The 20,396-nt window shown below is 39.1% G+C and overlaps 1 protein-coding gene across 1 annotated transcript in view; it reads left to right on the top strand.

Annotated features, from left to right (window-relative positions):
* LOC139718726 (ADP-ribosylation factor 6-like) overlaps nt 1-20,396 on the top strand; it is a 41,844-nt gene that overhangs the window by 10,051 nt on the left and 11,397 nt on the right. Inside the window, 2 exon segments of the mRNA XM_071630188.1 lie at nt 6,768-6,916; nt 9,483-9,824. Of these exon segments, the coding sequence (XP_071486289.1) occupies nt 9,743-9,824 (82 nt within the window). The 5' untranslated portion in view covers nt 6,768-6,916; nt 9,483-9,742.

The raw sequence follows: 20,396 nt of genomic DNA, 5'->3' as shown, positions 1-20,396 counted from the left end.
TGGATATGAGGTGATATAATCACACAAAAGGACACTCGTCTTTTCCTGAACCCTCCCCTCAGTAGCGAGTCATCGCTCAGTGACTGAATTAGCCTGTATCCTGTCTTACCAATCTTGTACAGCTGTGTGTGTGTGTGTGTGTGTGTGTGTGTGTGTGTAGACAGAGAGATATGATGTAAAGAGGGATCCATTGGTACTGTATATCATACATTATTGTTTCTGAATGCTTCTTACACTGTATATTGATGAGCTGTTCATTTTGTCATACCATGGACTGTACTCATTTTTTATAAATATATTGACTGCATTTTTCATACAGCATTTTACATACAGTGTATGCTGTACAGGCTCTGTATTTTGTACAGGGTTTATAGGAAGCAGTTTTTTGCTTGATGTTTTCTTCAACATGTAGTGTACAGTATGCGGGTTACACTGTATGATATTGTGTTATTCTTTTTAAGATAGCTTACAACTTTTTTGTGTGTGTTTTTCATGAAAATATTTTTATCATGATTATCAACCCTATTTATAGTTTCCATCACGATAGAGTCCATTTTTGTACCGAGCTGAGTCAGACATACAGAATTGTGTGTCAACCGAGTCAGAGAAGAACAATGGGTACGTTCGAGCGCTCTCTTAAAGCGAACTGTACCGTACCGTACCCGCGCCAGAGGAGCACTCGAACGCTCCTAAAGTGTACCGTACCGTACTGTACCGAGCCAAAAGTGGACCACCTCCCGAAATGCTTGACCTTTTCTAAAGATAACTCGTGAGGTACGCTTTAGTTCAGTTCGCTTTGGTTTGCTTTAGAGCGTTCAAACGCACCCAATGATCCTTGGTCGTAATGTTTTAATGATATGATGTATTGTGACAAAGAGCACACCATGAAAATACTGCAAATGATATCGGAAACACTACACGTATGACTACTACTGTTGGCTAGAAGCATGTATGAATATGTATGTACAAAATACCACAGCCACAGACAAATCTATGTACTGTATACACCAAGTTTTTATTTACAGCTGTACACTAATGACCTTTGCAAGTCAGGTGCTACAAAGTATTCGCGAATTTAAAAACAACTAGAAATATCAACTCTGATCTCGACATGAATGTGACATGCACGCATTCTCCAGTCAGTACACTGTGCTCAACAACCACAAATTTAACCGAGCTCGCAATATTGTCGGAAAGTCCTGATTCGCGAAAAATTAGACTCGCTAATTATATAATGCCGTATACAGTATCGTACCTGCAGTCATTCAGTCAATCCCACGAATCTGCACGCAAGCACTTGCATGATATATTATAGATTTTATTTTTAGTCTGGTGCAATTGCATATTTTATGGCACTTTGACAGTGCTTTGTATGAACCTTTTTTTAAGACCAAGTACACGTGTACTTGTACTGTGGTACATTATAAGGACTACATGTACATGGAAAATACATGATTGTCAAAACTATCAGGATCATGTAAAATAAGATACAATAGTGTACATTGTATTGCAGCAGCTACAGTGTATATTTTTCATTTCAAAACTCATTTTTAACTGAACAAGAACACATCAAGGTGCTACACACGTAACAGTATATATGCAATGTACATGTACATTGTACATTGTACATTATACAGTACATGTACCAAATGGGGTAGTATATGGGTGCAGGAATGCATTTTACCTACATGTATATCTCAAGATGTCTGAGGTTGTACAAAGTACACTGCTTGCAGCAAGTTCTAACTTTTTTTTTTTTCAAACATTTACTTTCAATACATTGTTGACAAAAGCTGATGATACACACTTTGTACATTGTACATGTAGGGTCTCCTGTGTATAGTGCAATTATTTTTGAAGAAAAGAATTCAGCCTCTTGCCCTTTACATACAGGGCAATATATCCCCATAACCTGACATATAAAATGTGAACAATATGCATGTTGCCCATTTTTTACAATTTTAATTTTATTCAGAATGAATGACAAGAGATGTGATTGTCCATGCACACATTGTTCCTGTGTTTGTGGTGTATTCAAGGTCTTACGCAATGAATTCTTCAGAATCTGCTGTCCTTATTTGTCGATCTTCCAGGATTGTGCAATATTGAAACTGATATGCTGCTCAGATCGTCAGATGTGATACGATACATGTATGTGAATACATATCCATGCATTGCACAGAAAATATTTTACTATTTAATATCTACATTTGTATGAACATGAAGACAGCTCGTTGAGATGCTCATGGCTCGCATAGACACGACATGACTAATTTGGCAGAGTGACTAATGCAGTGCACATCTTTTGATTCCAAGCCAATTCTTGGTGGAAGAAAATTGTGGAGTATGTTGTGAGTTATCTATTATTCGTGGTTATTTTAGGGTTTTTTTTTTTTTTTTTGGGGGGGGGGGATCCCTGGGGAGGGGGAGAAGATTTTTTTTTTTTTTTAAGTACGGGAGTTACTTCTTTCTGTTAAAGAAATATGACACAGAGTTTCTTGATGTCAAAGTAGAATAGCATTGGGGCATGATAAAGGATTTGGATTGATTATGAAAATTGTAATTCAGAAGTCTCAGTGATGGCAACAGGGAAATCTCTTGCTTTGGATGATAACAGTGTGATATTGTACCCTTAATAGTCAAATTGTACAATGTTCATGTACAATGTACATTGTAAGTACGCTGCTGTCGAGGCTAGGCCAAAAAAGACAAATTATGACATTACAATGAAAGTATTCAAATGGTAATACATCAATGACATCACTCGCTTTTAAATAGAAACTGAATGTGAGGCCCAGGTTTTCTGCAGGTCCTCCTCCTGTTGTAGTCAAGGCCGTGTCACACCATAACGCGGGCTTGTGGCGAGGAGGTATAGTTTCCAGCACGTAGAAGATTTTCAGTGGGCGAACAAGAATGTTTGCAATTTTCATTCATGCCTTGTCATACCGTACGGGGGAACTTCTGCGGCTTGACTTGCGGGGAAACAAATTTACTCCAAGGAGCTCTCCGCAGTTGGTCCGCACCTGACAGTATCTATCGCGTAGTTGCCCGGAGGTGCTCACGCAAGTCCGATTTAACCGCAGCCAAGTTTTGAGCATGACCAAAACTTTTTCCGGGTGAGTTGCGGGAATGCCCGTAGAGGTCCACGCAGAACGCCAGTAGGAGACCCTTAGCGGCAGTACTTCCCAGGCAATTCCCACGCAGGTACTTCGCAGTCCCGTATGCAGCCAAGATAATGAAATTCTGTGAGATTTCAGCCATTCCATTAGAGGAATTCCTTCACTAAGTTGTCAGCCCCCACGCGACTGGTACAAAGGTCACACAGTATACTCGCAAGTATAACGCGTCCAGCAAGTAAGACACATGCGCTGACTCGCACAAATCCTTTTCCGCCCTCATGAATGTCCGGTATGCTAGAAAATCCCTACACGTAACAAGCCCGAGTAGCTTGCCCGGAAAGGTGTGACAGGGCCTAAACACGGTTGCGGGTAAAAAAATATGCGTGCGCACCTCCGGGCGACTACTTTTGAGATACATGCTAGGTACTGTCATGTGCGGATATCTACGGGGACCTCCGGGTAGTCAAAATTGTTCTTTGCAAGTCGCACGCAAGGCTGGTGTGACACGGCCTTCAGAAATACATTGGCCCGAATTCACAAAGGTGGTACAAGTAAAACCATGGTTTAAACCATGGACAAAAACCATGGAGCGCCAAGTGTCGCACAGAATATTTCGTACGAAATTGGTCATTTCGTGGACAAAATGACCGTTTCGTTAACGAAGTTATCATTTCGTGAACGAAATGTTCATTTAGTTACAAAATAATAATTTCATCGATGAAATGACTGATTTCGTAACGAATATTCCATGAGACACTTGGCGCTCCATGGTTTTTGTTCATAGTTTAAACCATGGTTTCATTTGTACCACCTTTGTGAATTCGGGCCATTGTGTACAAATATGTAGGCTGACACTGTATTGCCCTTGACTACTGCGTGTACATGTACCACCTGTATCTTTCGGTCAAATATAGAATTTGAAAATGAAGAGAAGAAGCAGGATAATTTCATACCAGAAATACACAGGACCCTCAACACGTGCTGAATGTCACATATGTATAATTTGCATTTCGACTGTCGCTTTGATACTGATTTATTGAGGGGATTCAGATGCAAGAATTTTTATGATTGTTGAACATTACGTTTTTGATTTTCAAACTTCCTGTACATTGTTGTGTTGTACTTTGCACACACTATGTATACATTGTAATACAAGTTTTATATGAAAGGAGACTTTGCCATTCAACTGTGTCCGTAGTCCTCGTTTCCAAAAATGGTTTAATATTCAAGCCAATAGAAAGAGATATTGCTCCCACTTGCCCAACTGGACATGCTGGCAAGAACCCCATACACTGTACTCTGTGGAAGAGAAGAAGGCAAGTTCCCATTTATGCTCCTTGCCAGATAGTGAGTTTTACCGGTAGTTGCCCCTGGCCGGGCCATTATAAAGCAAGTGTGTTTGTAGCCCCCTGCCCCCTGTGCTGGCATAGAGCTGAATACTCTATAATACTTTGAAGTTTACTTTATATAATTTGTTTATGTATCTCAGTGAAATAGTGAGGGATACATTGTACATGTTCTGTACAATGTGCACTGTTGTACTTGACTCGTTCTACAGCGAACAGCAACTGCAGTGCTGTACCACACAGCACAGCATACTGTTTTAGTACAACATTTTTTTTTTTATCTGATTCACTGAACATGCTGCTGTGAATAATTCAACTGTCACATTAATCGCTTCCAGTGTGGTTCACATTCAGACTTCTCTCAGTGTAAAATGGAAGTGGACATGGTGACACACCTACATCCCACTTGTTAACTTCCTCAAATAAACATTGAGTTGGTTGAATAAAGGCCATTGTACTTCCACAGGAGATGTACCGTGGTACCTACAGTCTGTACGTACAGTTGTACACTGTACATGTATGCCCAGCATACAGTGTGCAGTGTTCGTGTGTGCTTCTAAAAATGTGCATTTACCTGTTCCAAAGTACAGTTGTACATGTGCAACATGTACTATTAAAACGTACAGTGGATGTTAACTGCAGTCGTATTGAGAGTACCATACTGTATAGTGGACCATGTGCATGTACAATAGTACTGTAGGATACAAATGTAGACCGTGTGTGAAATTCCTAGTGGTACTGTTGAAGTGTAAGGTACTGGTAGATACAGCTTTAGATACAACTCTCATAATTGAATACAAATTACTAATTGAAATAAAAGCACACATGAGTAGGTGCTTACTGAGATAATGAAAAAAAATAGGAACGTCACCAATGATAGGAACATGTACAATTATTGTACATTATGTACTTGCAGGAAGAAGTACAGTACATGTGAGATGTCTACTGAACTTGTAAACTAATGCAAGTGTGCCTACACTGTACATCCGTGCTTTGCAGACTTTTATTGGTTCATTAACTTGCAATACATGTATTAACCTCTAGTGTAAGCCTGTACATATACAACGTAGGTCTTTAATGTATTTCATGTAAATCACTCATGGTTTCATTCAAAAAGAACCTCTTTCTTTGTATGAATATTCTCTCTTTGATATGCCTTTTTACATTTTTGTGCACTGACGGCTGTATGAAGGGATTGATTTACTATGTCTCTGTATGCACCATATATCACCCATCAAACCCAATCCAGGAAACCATTATTTGTGTGGTTAATGGTGTATCTCTTTGTTCAATGATTTCATCTTCCAGTACCAGTAAATTGATAAACTTTGGTAAGAACTTTGCAGCCATATTGTTCATTAAAGGACAAGTTCACCTTCATAAACATAAGGATTGAGAGAATGTAGCAATATTAGTAGAACACATCATTGAAAGTTTGAGGAAAATCAGACAATCCGTTCAAAAGTTATGAATTTTTGAAGTTTTTGTGCAGTACCCGCTGGATGAGAAGACTACTGCAGTGTATGAATAACTTAGATGTCACATGCGTACAACAATATAAGGAAAATATAAAGAGAATTTCACAAAATTCCATCTTTTGAAAAAAGTACACATTCCCCTTACTCGTTACCGACAAATGTTATGGGTAATATTATTCCCCCTGCCTTTAGAAAGAGGCAAGTCAATTGCTCTTTTATTATGCGAAAAAAGTGAAAATATGTTGAATTTTCTTTTATATTTTCTTTATACTGTTGTACGCATATGACTCACAAGCTGTAGTAGTCTCCTCATCCAGCGGTTCCAACGCAAAAATTTAAAAAATTCATAACTTTTGCATCGATTGTCCAATTTTCCTCAAACTTTCACTGATGTGTTCTACTAATATTGTTGCATTTTCTCAATCCTTATGTTTATGAAGGTGAACTTGTCCTTTAAATGAAGATACAATTGTTTGTCTTAGGTGCACAATCATCAAAAGCCTTTGATGAACTACGAAGTCTAAACTTGATGTACACCCTGTGCATGCACAATTGATTTTAAAATAAATGGCATGTTATCTTCCCTCAATGAACTCTGTAGGATACCAAGTATACTGCAGAGGTGCTCACTTTTTAATGAGGACAAGATTATAATTTCTTCAGCGCGAAATTATGCCGGGAGTACATGTAGATGTGTGGTAAAGGCCACAAGGCTTGCGTGGTATGCCGGGCTGTGATATCATTATGTGCAATTATTAAAGTGATGTTGTCACTTTGACAGGATGTCACAGTCTAAATGACGTGTCCGTTCATTGAACACACAGGTCGTCTGGCACTGCTGGTGACACGGTCTTTTTGACGAGCCCTTTCCAAGGCGAGGGATCCCCCCCACGGAGTGTGACCAGTTTTTTTCTCTGTCTTCCCTACCTTGGAAGGCTGCTTTTAGCTGTGGACAGCCAGCCATAAACCAGAGGTGACCTGTCAATGTAGACTTTTCCTCTTGTTCATCATTGTACTATTGTTTATAAATATAAATGTATTGTCAAGTGTAGAGTTCTCTGCATGCATTTTATGCATGCATTTTATTTTTATAATCAAAATTTGGTAAGCATGATGATTTGTGCCTTTGAATGTGTAGGGCAATTTCAAGAGTTGTGGAATTCGCCATCTACTATCGCTTTTGTAGAATCTATGTTAGCAATACGCCAAGGTGGAGATGATGTACATGTATGTTTTCATTTGACACTGTACAGGAAGTGATTGAGAAGTTTCAGTGGGCTCCTGAAATAGAACAAATGGCATCATGTAATGTTTATGTGATAAAGTAGGCTACACTGTACGTGTTGTACTGTGTACAGTGCATGAAAATGTTCAAAGTTCACTGGTAATCGAAGTCTAAAATCCAGAGACCAAAATATTACTTCGATTAGACTTGAGCAATCATTTGAGCCATTGAAGAGATTCAGTCAAAGTACAGTGAATGATATTGTATGAAGTACATTTCTAAACTAGAGAGGGGCCGTCAAAGGCGGCAGACCCACGCCTAAGTACAAAGTCGGGGTAAACATAATGTGCATTCGGTCATCTACCAGAATTCGGCCACTTAATTGCCAGTGTGCTTTATCACCAGCCAGTGAGTTCTACCAAAGATCGTACACTGAAGTGTACGATCTTTGGTTCTACAGTCACATCACACGCAAATCACATAATTACACATACGGTATTAACACTCATTCACGTACAGGAAAGTCCTTAAGTCTCCTCCAAAAATCCATCGAAAATCCCAAATTCCACCGTCAAAAGTGCAGAATCGGAACTTTTCCAAGCGCGCGCGAATTAAGTCCAGTTTTAAGAGTATTGTCTACGCGACGGGTCGCGGAAAAAGCGCTAAAAATCGAGAAATACGCCGTTTTCTTGCGGGATATTTTGATTATAGCAAGCCGAGAGTGTGATGATATCAAAGGTCGTATGAGTGTACGATCTTTGATGGTATCCACAAAAGCAAAAAAGAAAAACAAAATTTACGTACCCCCTAGGCAATTACCCCTATGATTAGTGTCTACGGGAATTATTCAATGCAAGGGTTGAATGCAAATGTCTACTGCACCAGTATTCGGCCACCAACGAGCGCCGCAACGTCCCCGGTGCAATTTTGCACCAACAGTGTAGAGCGCGATGCATTTTCAGCGGCCTTGCACACGCATTGACATTGAGCACGCATATCGTGCAGTGTGACTGCGACCGAGCAAAATGCTCCTCCAACGAAAAAAACAATCAATGTTAATTTGAAAAATCATCAAATATCAAAGGTCGTATGAGTGTACGATCTTTGATGGTATCCACAAAAGCAAAAAAGAAAAACAAAATTTACGTACCCCCTAGGCAATTACCCCTATGATTAGTGTCTACGGGAATTATTCAATGCAAGGGTTGAATGCAAATGTCTACTGCACCAGTATTAGCCCACCAACGAGCGCCGCAACGTCCCCGGTGCAATTTTGCACCAACAGTGTAGAGCGCGATGCATTTTCAGCGGCCTTGCACACGCATTGACATTGAGCGCGCATATCGTGCAGTGTGACTGCGACCGAGCAAAATGCTCCTCCAACGAAAAAAACAATCAATGTTGATTTGAAAAATCATCAAAATACGGGCCAGTTTGTGATGACGGAGAACGAACTTTCATAAATCTAGAAGGACATAGTCCCTCAAATAGGCCTAAACGTAAATTTCGGAATTCTTACGAACATTTGAGCAGCGAAGTCGGATCGTTGGGGAGTTTATGTCTTCGTATGGTAGCGGAAAATCGCAAAGTGAGAAACGGGAAATTTTCGGAATGGTCACTATACCATGGGGTCAAAACTTCAAGGTCACACAGAATTTGCAAGGGTCAACCGATTATCACCAAAATCTAATCGATTCTTTCCTGTCATTATCCAAACATTCCCTGAACATTTCGTGCAAATCCGTTTTCCCGTTCTCTTGTTATCTTGTACACAAACAAACAAACAAACAAACAAACAAACAAACAAACATACAAACAAACAAACAAACAAACAAACAAACAAACAAACAAAAAAAAAACAAAAAAACAAACAAACAAACAAACAAACAAACAAACATACGGAACCCTTTACATAACCCCCTGCCGATTTTCATCGGCGTGGGTAATTAAGTTGCAAGTTTCACTTTGGGGTAAGCTCATGCTTGAATTATTCAGAAAGTGCCACATTTTGGTTGGCATTTGATCATAATAATAAGGCACATTATGTGGAAGGTGAATTTTTCGTGCATACATACAGTATGTACATGTAGCTCCGTACAGATAGTATCAATCTTATTGTATGTGGTGGCATACAAATTATGATGTTTAATCTTGCAAAGCCAGTTCCAAGCATTGATTTCTTGATAGAATTGTCAAAGTCAGTATGTACCATATGTACTGTAATATATACCATTTTATGTACAGTTGCTCTAATCCCATAAATAGAATTTGATGTACAGTTTGATTTTCTTTTATTCCATTCTTTACCATGCAGCAAATAGGGTAGTTGCAGAGGACCCTATCGAGGGCCGTCGAAGCGCTCAAGGAAGACAGGTGGCCCAGTGTAGGGAGGCGGTCTGCAAAGGACGTGTCACGCCCAGGGCCAACCTTGGGAAACTACACTGTGCAGGAAGGAAAGAGGGCGCCCTTTTCCCTCTTCTTCAACTGGGAATCCCTCGTTCACACACCAGTGGATTCCAGTGCATTTCACTGAACTCATTCTACTAAAAAGAAAAGGACTTTGAAGATATCACCATGGGGAAGATTATGTCAAAGATCTTTGGCAAGAAGGATATGAGGATACTCATGCTGGGGCTGGACGCTGCTGGAAAAACCAGTATCCTTTTTCTGTCTCTGCTGCATGAGTGTTGAGCAGTGCGGTTTTTCATTTCAAAACATGCATTCACTTTGGAATTTATGTGGTAGCACAGTAATATGTAGTCAGTAATATGTCATTGAAGAAATACCACAGTTATGGCACGGTATTTCAGGTGGCACGGTTCTCATTCAAGTAATACTGTGATATTTCTGGCCCGAAAGTACACAGGTCTCTCCGAGGTGTCATTTAAACACCTTGCATACTGTAAAACACAATATTTTCGCGGCATGAAATTTTCGTGGATGGGAGCCGACGGCCTTGTTAGCAGCTTGAAGTTTTCAAGAGTTACCTCTTACATTCAGTGCATATAGTGTAGACAACATCTTTAGCGTGCATTTTAATTTTGCGAAACTTGGCTCTCGCGAAATTTGCAAAAGTAAAATGCGTGTGAATATTCCTCGTTTTACAGTATATTTCCTACGTTGAAAAGATAGGGGAGTATGTCAGGGCATGTGGGGAATGCACCCGCTGTCCGAAGTGTGGTATTTCACAACAGGATTCACACACAGTTGTAGCAGGCGTTATTCGCGTGAACTTTGAATTACTACCCTAAATACCACATGTATTTGAGGTATTGTAGATGTGTACACATTACGGAATACTACATGGATCACCGTATAGTGACCAATGCATCACTCTTTCTTGTAAATATGCAAACCTTTTGAAGTTTCATAATACTGTCAAGATGACGAAACCTTGTGATGATGTCAAATGTTCAGGAAGGGGCAGTCAAAGCACTGTGACAAATGGGATTTCCTTTTCCTTTAAATGCAATGGTGGCTTCATTTTGGGGGTAAGACAGCTAGGATTTAGACAAGACATCACTTTAATACCCGATTATCTGGCAATTAATCTAAAAAGTAATTTTAACAAAAATTCGAGATACATATGTACAAGGTTTTGAAACCCCAGCGCGATTATCTACTTTATACTTTCCCATTTCAATGTAGCTTCATCCACTCTGTTCATTTGATTTTAAATGGTCATACAGTGCATTGATTTCAAGCCAGTTGGGATATGACTTGCCTTTCAGGGCTCAGAACTAATGTTTTTCTTTCGTGGCCTATTTGAGCCTCTAAAATATTTTAATGTGATATTTTGGTGGCCTGAGAAAGAAATGTAGCAGCCCAAAATAAAGGGAAATATAAAAAAGTCATCTTTAGTTTTAGCAGCGCAATCAGGCCACCATTAATGTTGAGCCCTACTTATGAAATATTAGTGCTGAATATTGGCAAAAATTACAGTAATAATACAGAACGTCAATCCACAAATAGAAAGTAAATTCTGGGACTTTGTGGGTTGAAGAAGAGACTGCAACAACCTGTAGGTAGGGTACTTTTATGGTATGTGTCACAACATCTGCTTTCTCCGATAAAATTTCTCTCTTAATAGTCACTCTGAAACTGATACGGAAATGAAGGTACTTTCCATTGTGTTTGGTCACAAGACAGGTAGAATGTATACCTGTACCTGTAAATAGTATGGTTTTATATTTGTCCGTAGTACACTGTAGTACCTGTGGCCATTCTTTTGTGTGTGTGTGTGTGTGTGTGTGTGTGCGTGTGTTAGAATAGTTCAGGCATGTCAAGTGGAAAATATGTGTGTCATTTCAAAAGTGCCCACGTATTATTCTTGGCTTGTCATAAATTGTGTGCATCTCAAGTGCATTTGCATCTGTTTGTTTGTATAATGAGTATTTGCCTCTGCCTTGCATGCCTACAAACACAAATTAGTGTATAGTGCTGTTGAGTAAACAAATAATACACAAAAACTACTTGATTATTGTACTGCCAGCTGATCCCAGAAACCACAACATTTTTTTTGCAAGTTTATGTGTATACTGTAAATGCAGAAACTGTCGCGGTACATTAATTTTCGCGTATTTCGTGCTACTTCTGGCTATGTAAAAATATCTTTTCAATTTTCTCCCCATATTGTGAATAGGTCAACAAATGCGCAGCACGAATTCAACAACCCACGAATATGTTTTTGAGCCACTCAGCACGAAAAATTAATCATAGTATTATGTTTACAGTACTGTTGTACTGTATGAAAATGTTCAAAGGTTTAGCAATATTTGCACTAACATGTACAATGTACATGTTGTATTCAACTGACTTGCTGTAAGGAAAGGTCAAAGGTGATGGGCCAATTGGGTCATGGTCTGTCCAGTGCAAGTGTCGAAAACGTTGAAAAAAAAATGAAACTAAAAGAAATTCATGTACATCATATTTCATCTCTAATCAAAACAGTGTGTGGAATTACTTGCTTTTATGTGGTGATGCTCATAGTAAGTGTCCTTGAATTTAACTGTCTACTATTGAAGGTTTGCTGTGTCAAAGGTCATCTAAGTAAAGGTTAGAACTAAAGAGGAAAACTGGTATGGAATGACATATTTCTTTACCAGAGTATTCTTCATTCTTACTAGTCTTATGAAAAGTGAAGTAGTGCTTATCGCTGTATTTTGTCAACCAGGTAAACAAGCTTTGTGTCAATGTTGTTTTGTAAGTATTCTTCTTTAGCATTAGTAAAGTATGTTGGTTTTTACCTGCACACGTACAATGTACATACCATAGTTCCTGTACTCTTCAGAGTTTTCAAACAAAACACACCAGCTCCATAACCAAATTGGGCGATACAAATGTATTCAACACCAATGACCTAGCTATACTGTGGCAATTGTCACGCTATATATACAAGACTGAAACTTCCCCCCTCCCCCCACCCTCAGGTTGACTAAACTCACCATGTATGATGTTGATGTCACCATGGACCTAGATCAATAATATCTAAGTCCATGCTGTCACCAAGAGCTGTACTGTAAAGTATGTTGAAATGATGGACAGCAGTTTTACGTCAAAAGACAAAATGCCGTCTGTTATTTAGCTGGATATACTGGCTACCTTGTTAGGTGATCCGAGTATCCTCTCGGATCACCTTCTGTATCTGTACGGATTCTTTGTTCTTCTTCTTCTTCTTCTTCTTCTTCTTCTTTCTTTATTTCTGGACAAAAGTTGTGTATCTACGTACTCAGAAAGTACCCAGAGTATCAACTTCAAACTCATACCATATATGTATCATGTCCCAAAGACGACAAATCTATTGTATCATTGTGATTGGTCGATCGTGACGTCACTATGACGTCATTATATGAAAACACATTTTCATTCATATCTCATTAATGGAATAGAATTTTGCAATGAAATTTACGTCACATACATTTCAAGTTATGCGCATTTTACTCATATTCTCAAAATTCATATTTTCTCTTAAAACGTGCGCGTACGCGCGCGTTGAAATATTTGTATGCTTAAATCGAGCTCAAATTTTTTGTGCACACGTTTCAGACCATTTGGAGCATTTTTTGAAAAATTGAAAAAATTGGACGGACGCGTACGCGCGCGCACATATTCGCACACACAGCTCATATGCAATGGAAATTTCCCGTTTTTTTACACTTATCGGATGCCTAAAATGTCAAGGAATATTTCTACCAAGTTTCAAGTCAATCTGACTCAATATGACGTCATACAGGCCCGTCAAAGTTGAAATTTCGCGCGCGCGTCAATGGCGATATACAGTGCAACGATGCCAAAAAAACGCCAATTTTAAGTCCGATTTTTACTCGTCAGGATGGACAGTAACCCCCTATTTTCTTTACATATTCTGAAAGCTGATGAGTTGGACATATCATTTCATGGGTTGGCAATGCTGGCAAAATGATTAAAAGATATCAAATTTCTTAATAAAGTAAAAAAAGTAAATTTTCAAAATGACGTCATCAAATTTCAAGTTCACTCGAGCGTATCTCACTTATCCTTTGCCAATTTACACCCAGATTTCAGTATGTTGTAGCTTATTAAATGATCTTTCATTAATATGTTTACAACATTTTGATTGGATGACGGCATCACCTCGTAAAAATGGATTGAAAGTAATATTGTCAAATTTGACCAGTTTACGTGTTATCTCTATGGGAGAGCAGTTTTTCTGGCAGTGAAAATTGACATGACTCTCTTTTTCGAGCACTAGCTCACTTATGCTTCGGTGAATTTCTCCCAGATTTTAGTATGTTGTAGCTGAGACTTTGGGCTATCGTTATTGTGCCCTCCATTTTTTCATATGATGTCGGCATCACGTCGAAAAACTTGGTTGAAAATGGCATGAGGCTTCGATGCAGCGTCATTTTGCTTAATACACAGGGCCTATGGAGAATGAAATAGGTCATTGCGTAGCGCATCCGACTCGTAATCCTAAGGTCCCTGGTTCGAGGCTCACCCCTGCCAATATTTTTTTTTAAAATTTTTTTAAACACTTTTTTCTTCTTTTTCTTTAGTTAATCTTAATCTCCCTTTCCTTACTTTATCTTTTTCTGATTTTTTTATGCTTCTCCTTCAAATTTCTATAAAATAACATAATTTTTTCTTTATTTTTCTTTCTTTCTACTACTTTCTGTGCAATAGATGAACAACAACAATGGCTATCAATCCCATATTTTGCACATGTTTAGTACATGTCACGTACATTATTTAATAAAATAACAACTACTTGATCGGACACCATCTTGGGTATGTAAATTAGGGTCAAAGGTCATAAATGTTTCATCCTGTATCTTGGTGAATACATGTCCTATCTTTCCCATATTTTGCACACACAACGACCATGTTACAAGAATCATTTCAGAAAATAATCACTTTTTGCTTAGACGCCATCTTGGGTGTGCAAAGTGAGGTCAAAGGTCAAATATACTTCATTCTGTATTTCCGTTAGTGTATACGGAATTCGGTACCAAAGATGGCAGGTCTCACTCCCTTTTCTAAATGAGAATCCAAACATCACACGGCCAATGTCCCGTCAACACAGATGAAACCTGTATGGTCATGAATATTTGGATCAGGACTCAAATTATTGATTTTCGAAGAAATCGGATCACCTAATTTGTCAGTGTTGACAAATTCCGGTTCTAGTTTAGTAGTTAATGCTCTTTTAAAATGCTAATATCTGGTTTCTGCAGTGTGACAAAGTAATGGAATAGCCCAATAGTTTGTAATGTCATAGCAAACAGTAATACACTAGGTATGAGGAGTACAGTGTACATGTCTGCAATAAAATTCGCAGAAGAGCTTGACAAGCAGTGCTGGACAAATGAACCATAATCTACGTCACTCTCAGTTTCATTTTATTCTGTGAGACTGAAACAATGTTAGTTCACAGACGATATGAGTGTGTGTTTAGAATCTGTTGTAACGTTGTACATTAGCACGACAGTTGACCAGTTGTTCAGTTGTGAAATCGTATAGCATTATTGAGTGTGCACAATATTCAGTCATGACATAAAACAAGGTGACGGGTTAGTTCATTTTCACTCTCACACATTATTACCATAACAGCCCTTACTGTTGAGTCTAACATACACTGTATACCGTAGAAATAACATTGATATTAATTGAATAAAACGTTCAGAGGGAGAGCGTTGCACAAAAAGCTTGTCTGAATGCTGACATCATTTGGAAGCTCCTACAAGTATTACAATAACTGTCGGGTCATCTGAATAAACAAACAAACAGTAGGAGACTTCATTCACTAGCACTTTGAGTAAAAATGTGGGGTGCCTCCAGATAAATTGTGCTACATAAATGCTGTTCTTCATTGTACAGTCCCTCTAATCAATTTCTGTAAATTACCATGGTGTTCGGAAGAATACATGTACACTGTATTCTTGAATGCATTGTTGGCTAGGGCTCTGTTTCACTAACACTTGTAACTATCCAGTGAATCGTGCTATACAATGAACCCACATTGTGTGTGTGTGTAGACTGTAGCTCTATAGACCTACTCTATCAAAAGGGGATTTCCCTGATTAGAGATCAGACTAAATTACCAATGAAAAGACACACCATGTGAAATGGACCATGCAGAGCACTGACCCTTTTCCCTTTCCACAATTGTCTCACTACCGGAAATCAGGCATACAGTCCATAAACGTGTACTGACTGTGTACACTGTACGGTATTGCACAGTATCCTGTACAGTGTACACCATTACTGTACATGAAGTGGACAGCTTCTTCAAGAGGTACAATTGTATTGAAACCATGAATATTTCTGTATTTTAATATTAAAGTGTGATTATGTTCAAGTTGTGTGCACAGTACTCTAGTTTTTGAGGGCTTTTCTCACAACACTCATGAATACATGTAATATTAGCATACTTCCATTACCGTTTACAATATCAAATACCTGTAATGTGAAAATTTGCTCGAAAACCCACAGCAGTCACACCCGCACTACAAGGAAGCATAGAAAGTTTTGGTGTATCTCAGTGATGTGATGTGTACCAAGCAATGCTTGCAATGTTAAATAAACACTGTCTATCACTGTCAGTGTACACCATGTATTTTTAACCCATCATTCAAATAATTATGCTAACAATAGGACAAAGCGATTTATTTGTGCACACTGCATGACGTGTCTAATTTGTAGTACAGCAACTGCAAGAAAGCTCTGCTACAGACTGTGCTGACACACCGGCTGAAGACATACATGTAGATATTTCATGTTGCCTCTAATTCTGGCAGGACCTCCTCAATGATATCATTTTATCAATCTGAAAACCATGTCGAGAGAATGCATTGTGCCTCTAGTATACGTAGATTGGAGGTAATTAGGAGCCAAGGGAGTGTATAAGAATACACATCAAGGATGAGATATATTGATGGAAAGGGGAAGGGGGAAGAAGGAGGGGGATTGGTAGGGGAGGGGAAAAGATCATTTGGGCACGGACACGTGTGTGACTGAAATACCGTGTAGCTTAAAGGAGGCGGTGTGACTCACCGCTCCTTGTCCCCCATCCCTAACCCCCAAGGCTGTGTGCTGCAAGTGGCTTTGGCGGAGCCATGCAGGCAGGGGGAAGCCTGAGCAGCGAGGAAGAGTACACAGCCCACAGCAGGAAATTGTTCATAACTTTCAAATCCCCCAAACTGTGCTGTTCTACAGTGAATGAATCCTGAAACTGCATCTTTCCTTGCTCTCATTGCTGATACATTCTGATGCATCCTGTTATGATTTTTTTTCTGTTTGTTTGTTTGCTGTGGTTTTCTCTTTCTGTTTCTTGAAGTGCATACAACAGGAAACTATTTTTACACCAACTGAGCCTGAATGGGGAAATATTGTATTCCATGTGGCACGTTAAAGGGATGGTACAGTATTGGTGGAGATGAGAATTGGGCTTTTAACTTTTTGCGAGATACACTGTACCAAGAAAACACTTATGAAATAGTACAGAGCATACCATTCTAAGAGGAATTCAAAGTTTATTTGATGAAAATCGGGTTTGGAATGACTGAAACATCCAAAAACATAGTAAAACAAAGCAATCGTCAAAAAAGTGTGGGTCCCACACTTTATTAGAATCGCTCTGTTTTGGATATCTCAGCTATTTCAAAACCAATTTCCATCAAATAAACATTGAATTCTTCATGGAATTACATGCATGCTCTTTCATATTTCATAAGAGATTTCTCATTATCTCACCTAAAATTGTTAGAAACCTGAAATTAGGTCTCAAACAAAACTATATAATCCCTTTAAAGGCAGCCGATCGCCATCCCTAATGGTACGTAAACTCCGAACGACCGAAGTTTGTGCGTGCAATTGCGCAATGGCAGACTCGGTGCTATATCCATAAACGTGTGGGACAATGCTACCACTGAGACAAGTGTGTGTGTGTGCGTGTGTGTGTACGCATCATACACAAACATTGTCACCGCGAGCTGCGGTGATTGGAGGAGAGAGGCCAGAAGACGCTGCGGCGTGTGTGTGTGTGTGTGTGTGTGTGTGCGTGTGTGTACGCATCGTACACAAATATTGTCACCGCGAGCTGCGGTGATTGGAGGAGAGAGGCCAGAAGACGCGTGGCTCTTTTGGCCTCTCTTCATGCGCATGCGCACTGAGAGTGTGCGTCCATTCGGAAGCTCTCGGGACAGCCATTTTGGGTTAGGAGATAAGCACAGGGAGCTCTCTTGTAGCCTACCGTATTTTCGCTGACCCATTGAGCCAGCGCTATTCTCATTCGGGGGTCACTACATTTGATACAGAATGGGGGAGGCAGCGTGTTGCGTTCGTCTCCGTGCCGCACAAACCACTCGCCACGACTGAGTGTCTTTAAGGGTTTGTTTAAATCTAAAAATTTTCTGAGGCAGAATCGCAATCCTAAACATGTTGTAGGCATTTTGATAGAAATGCCAATATGAATTCAATGAAACACCATTCAAAGGGCAATTAGAATCGTTTGAGACAACGATCACCTTTCTGCGAGTAGATAAATGCAAAGCTATTGAAACGTGTTTTATATCTCCAAGCTGCAAAGGTCAACTTCCAGTATACACGCCGTCTGTTAAAACAAACAAACAAACGAACATGCCTCTACTTACGGGGTCGACAGCACAAAGTAGTTCTGCAGTGACAATGCTCAAATCCCGATTATGATGTTTAGATAAATGCGGCACCCAGAGAATCACGTTTCAAACCACGTTTGCAAAGGAAATGCCATTCAAAAGGAGTTTTGAAGCGTGATTCTCTCTCATGTTAAATGCAGCCTTAGTCTCATTGGGATTTTCACTTTCAATTTCAGTGGACTCTCTGCTATACTCTTTCTTTTCGTGGATTTTGTTTTAATAGCAAATCAGTGATAAAGGGAATGAGAAGATTTCATAGTTTGTCTTTCTGTTTCTTGTTTTCTCCTCATGTACTGTATACAATGTATCTTTGATAATGCAGGGTAATAGGAATATTATTTAAAATTGTATTATTTACATTATTTATACAGTTAAACATTCATGAACATAGAAAATCATAGTATGGGAATAGTACCCTTTAATGTTTGTAGCCTTTATAATAACATTATGTCATTGTCTATATTCATATAACTCTATCAAACTTATTAGTATTTTGTGTGTGTGTGTATGTGTGGGTGCGTGCATCATGCACTTAATAGTTACAAATTTAAATGATACATACTGCATACAAATTATACATACTGTAGGCAAGCGCACATCTGCGAACAGTTGTATACAATTACGCATGTCAATGAGTGTGTTTATGTGGGTGGATATGGGTGTTTGCTTGTATGTGGTTTTGGGAGGAGGGTAGTTTCCTCTTGTACATTGTCACTTCCATGAAGACTCGAAGACTTCCGTTCCTATCTCTCCGTGGCAGTGTGCCCCGTTCTCCTTGTGACGTTTATAGACCAAAGTCCAGCTACAGTTGTAGGAAGCACGAGGGGTTAAATCCTAGCCGCAACTCTTCCTAGTTAGCCTTCCTTCCGTGTTCCTCCCTTCCTTGGCATGTGATGCAGCACGTACAGGTAGAAGCTTTCAAATAGATTCCCTCTGGCATTTCAACTGGCACTTTACCACATCTGTGGAAACTCGATATAAAGGGATCTGGGCCCTGTTTTATCAAAAGAATTGATTAAATTTCCTTACCACACAGGCTGCCATAGACTTTGATAGCATAGAAATCAAAATTCTATATAATTAATTATAACTCTTCATAAAACAGAGCCCAGATTTAACAAAACTATTGTACCTGATGTAACAAACTAATTTCTGTGGCCCCCATGAATTTGTTTCTTTTGTTTCGTATTGTTTATTGACTACTGATATAACAAAATACCTGGTATAAAGAACAAATTATCTTGGTCCCAAGGATCTAAATACTGAGTTTCCACTGTATTGTCAAGTGTACGCACAGTAGTCACTCACTTTCTTTTTATCGTAAAGATATTTATGCAATGTTCACAAGTACACTGTATCTTCTTTCTCTTGTATTGTACGATGATACTGTATTCCCTACAGTGTACAATGTACTTCAATTTTTGGTTTACATTTGGGTCATGTCTTATTTTTTTCTTTCCAGAACAGTTTGATTTCTGAACAAGAATGTTTGTCTGTTTGTTTGTTTGTTTGTTTTTTGTGTGTGGTGGGGGGGGGGGGAGGTGCTTTTGTTTGTTTTTGGGGGGGATGTAATGAGCATACAACTGTACACAGAATAATTGTACTTTATTAGGTACCGTAATGGATATTGCTGAGTCCAAAGTTTACCATGTCTGACTTGTCCACGTCATTGGAACTACGAAAACTCATTGTCCAGCAAGTAATGTATGCAGGTAAATGGGCACTTCAACTTAAAATCAGAAATTATGTGACCTTTTGTCCAAATGTCTGTTGAGACTGCACAGTTTTTAATAGCGAGAGAAATATTGTGATACAGAACTGTACTTCACCCTGTCAAGGTCCATTGACAGCATACTCATTGTACAATCCCATGAACCATGTTTGATGCATGGAATATTAGCACATCAATCTACCATAGAATTCTTCTCTTTCTCTCCCCCTTATTAACACTGTATCTCATTCTAAGTATGACAGCTGTAGAATCAAAAGTATGAAGGGAAACCGTGTTCTCTGAACCTGGCACTCGAGTGACTACTTTTCCACTCTGTAAAGAATGCATGTACTGTGTGTTGCCT

Source organism: Diadema antillarum, unplaced genomic scaffold (assembly GCF_040938485.1).
Source record: "Diadema antillarum isolate AM-2024a unplaced genomic scaffold, OU_Dant_1.0 scf00000099, whole genome shotgun sequence".
Lineage (NCBI taxonomy): Eukaryota > Metazoa > Echinodermata > Echinoidea > Diadematoida > Diadematidae > Diadema > Diadema antillarum.
The sequence above is the reverse complement of the archived record's forward strand: the minus strand, read 5'-3'. Positions and strand labels throughout refer to the sequence as shown.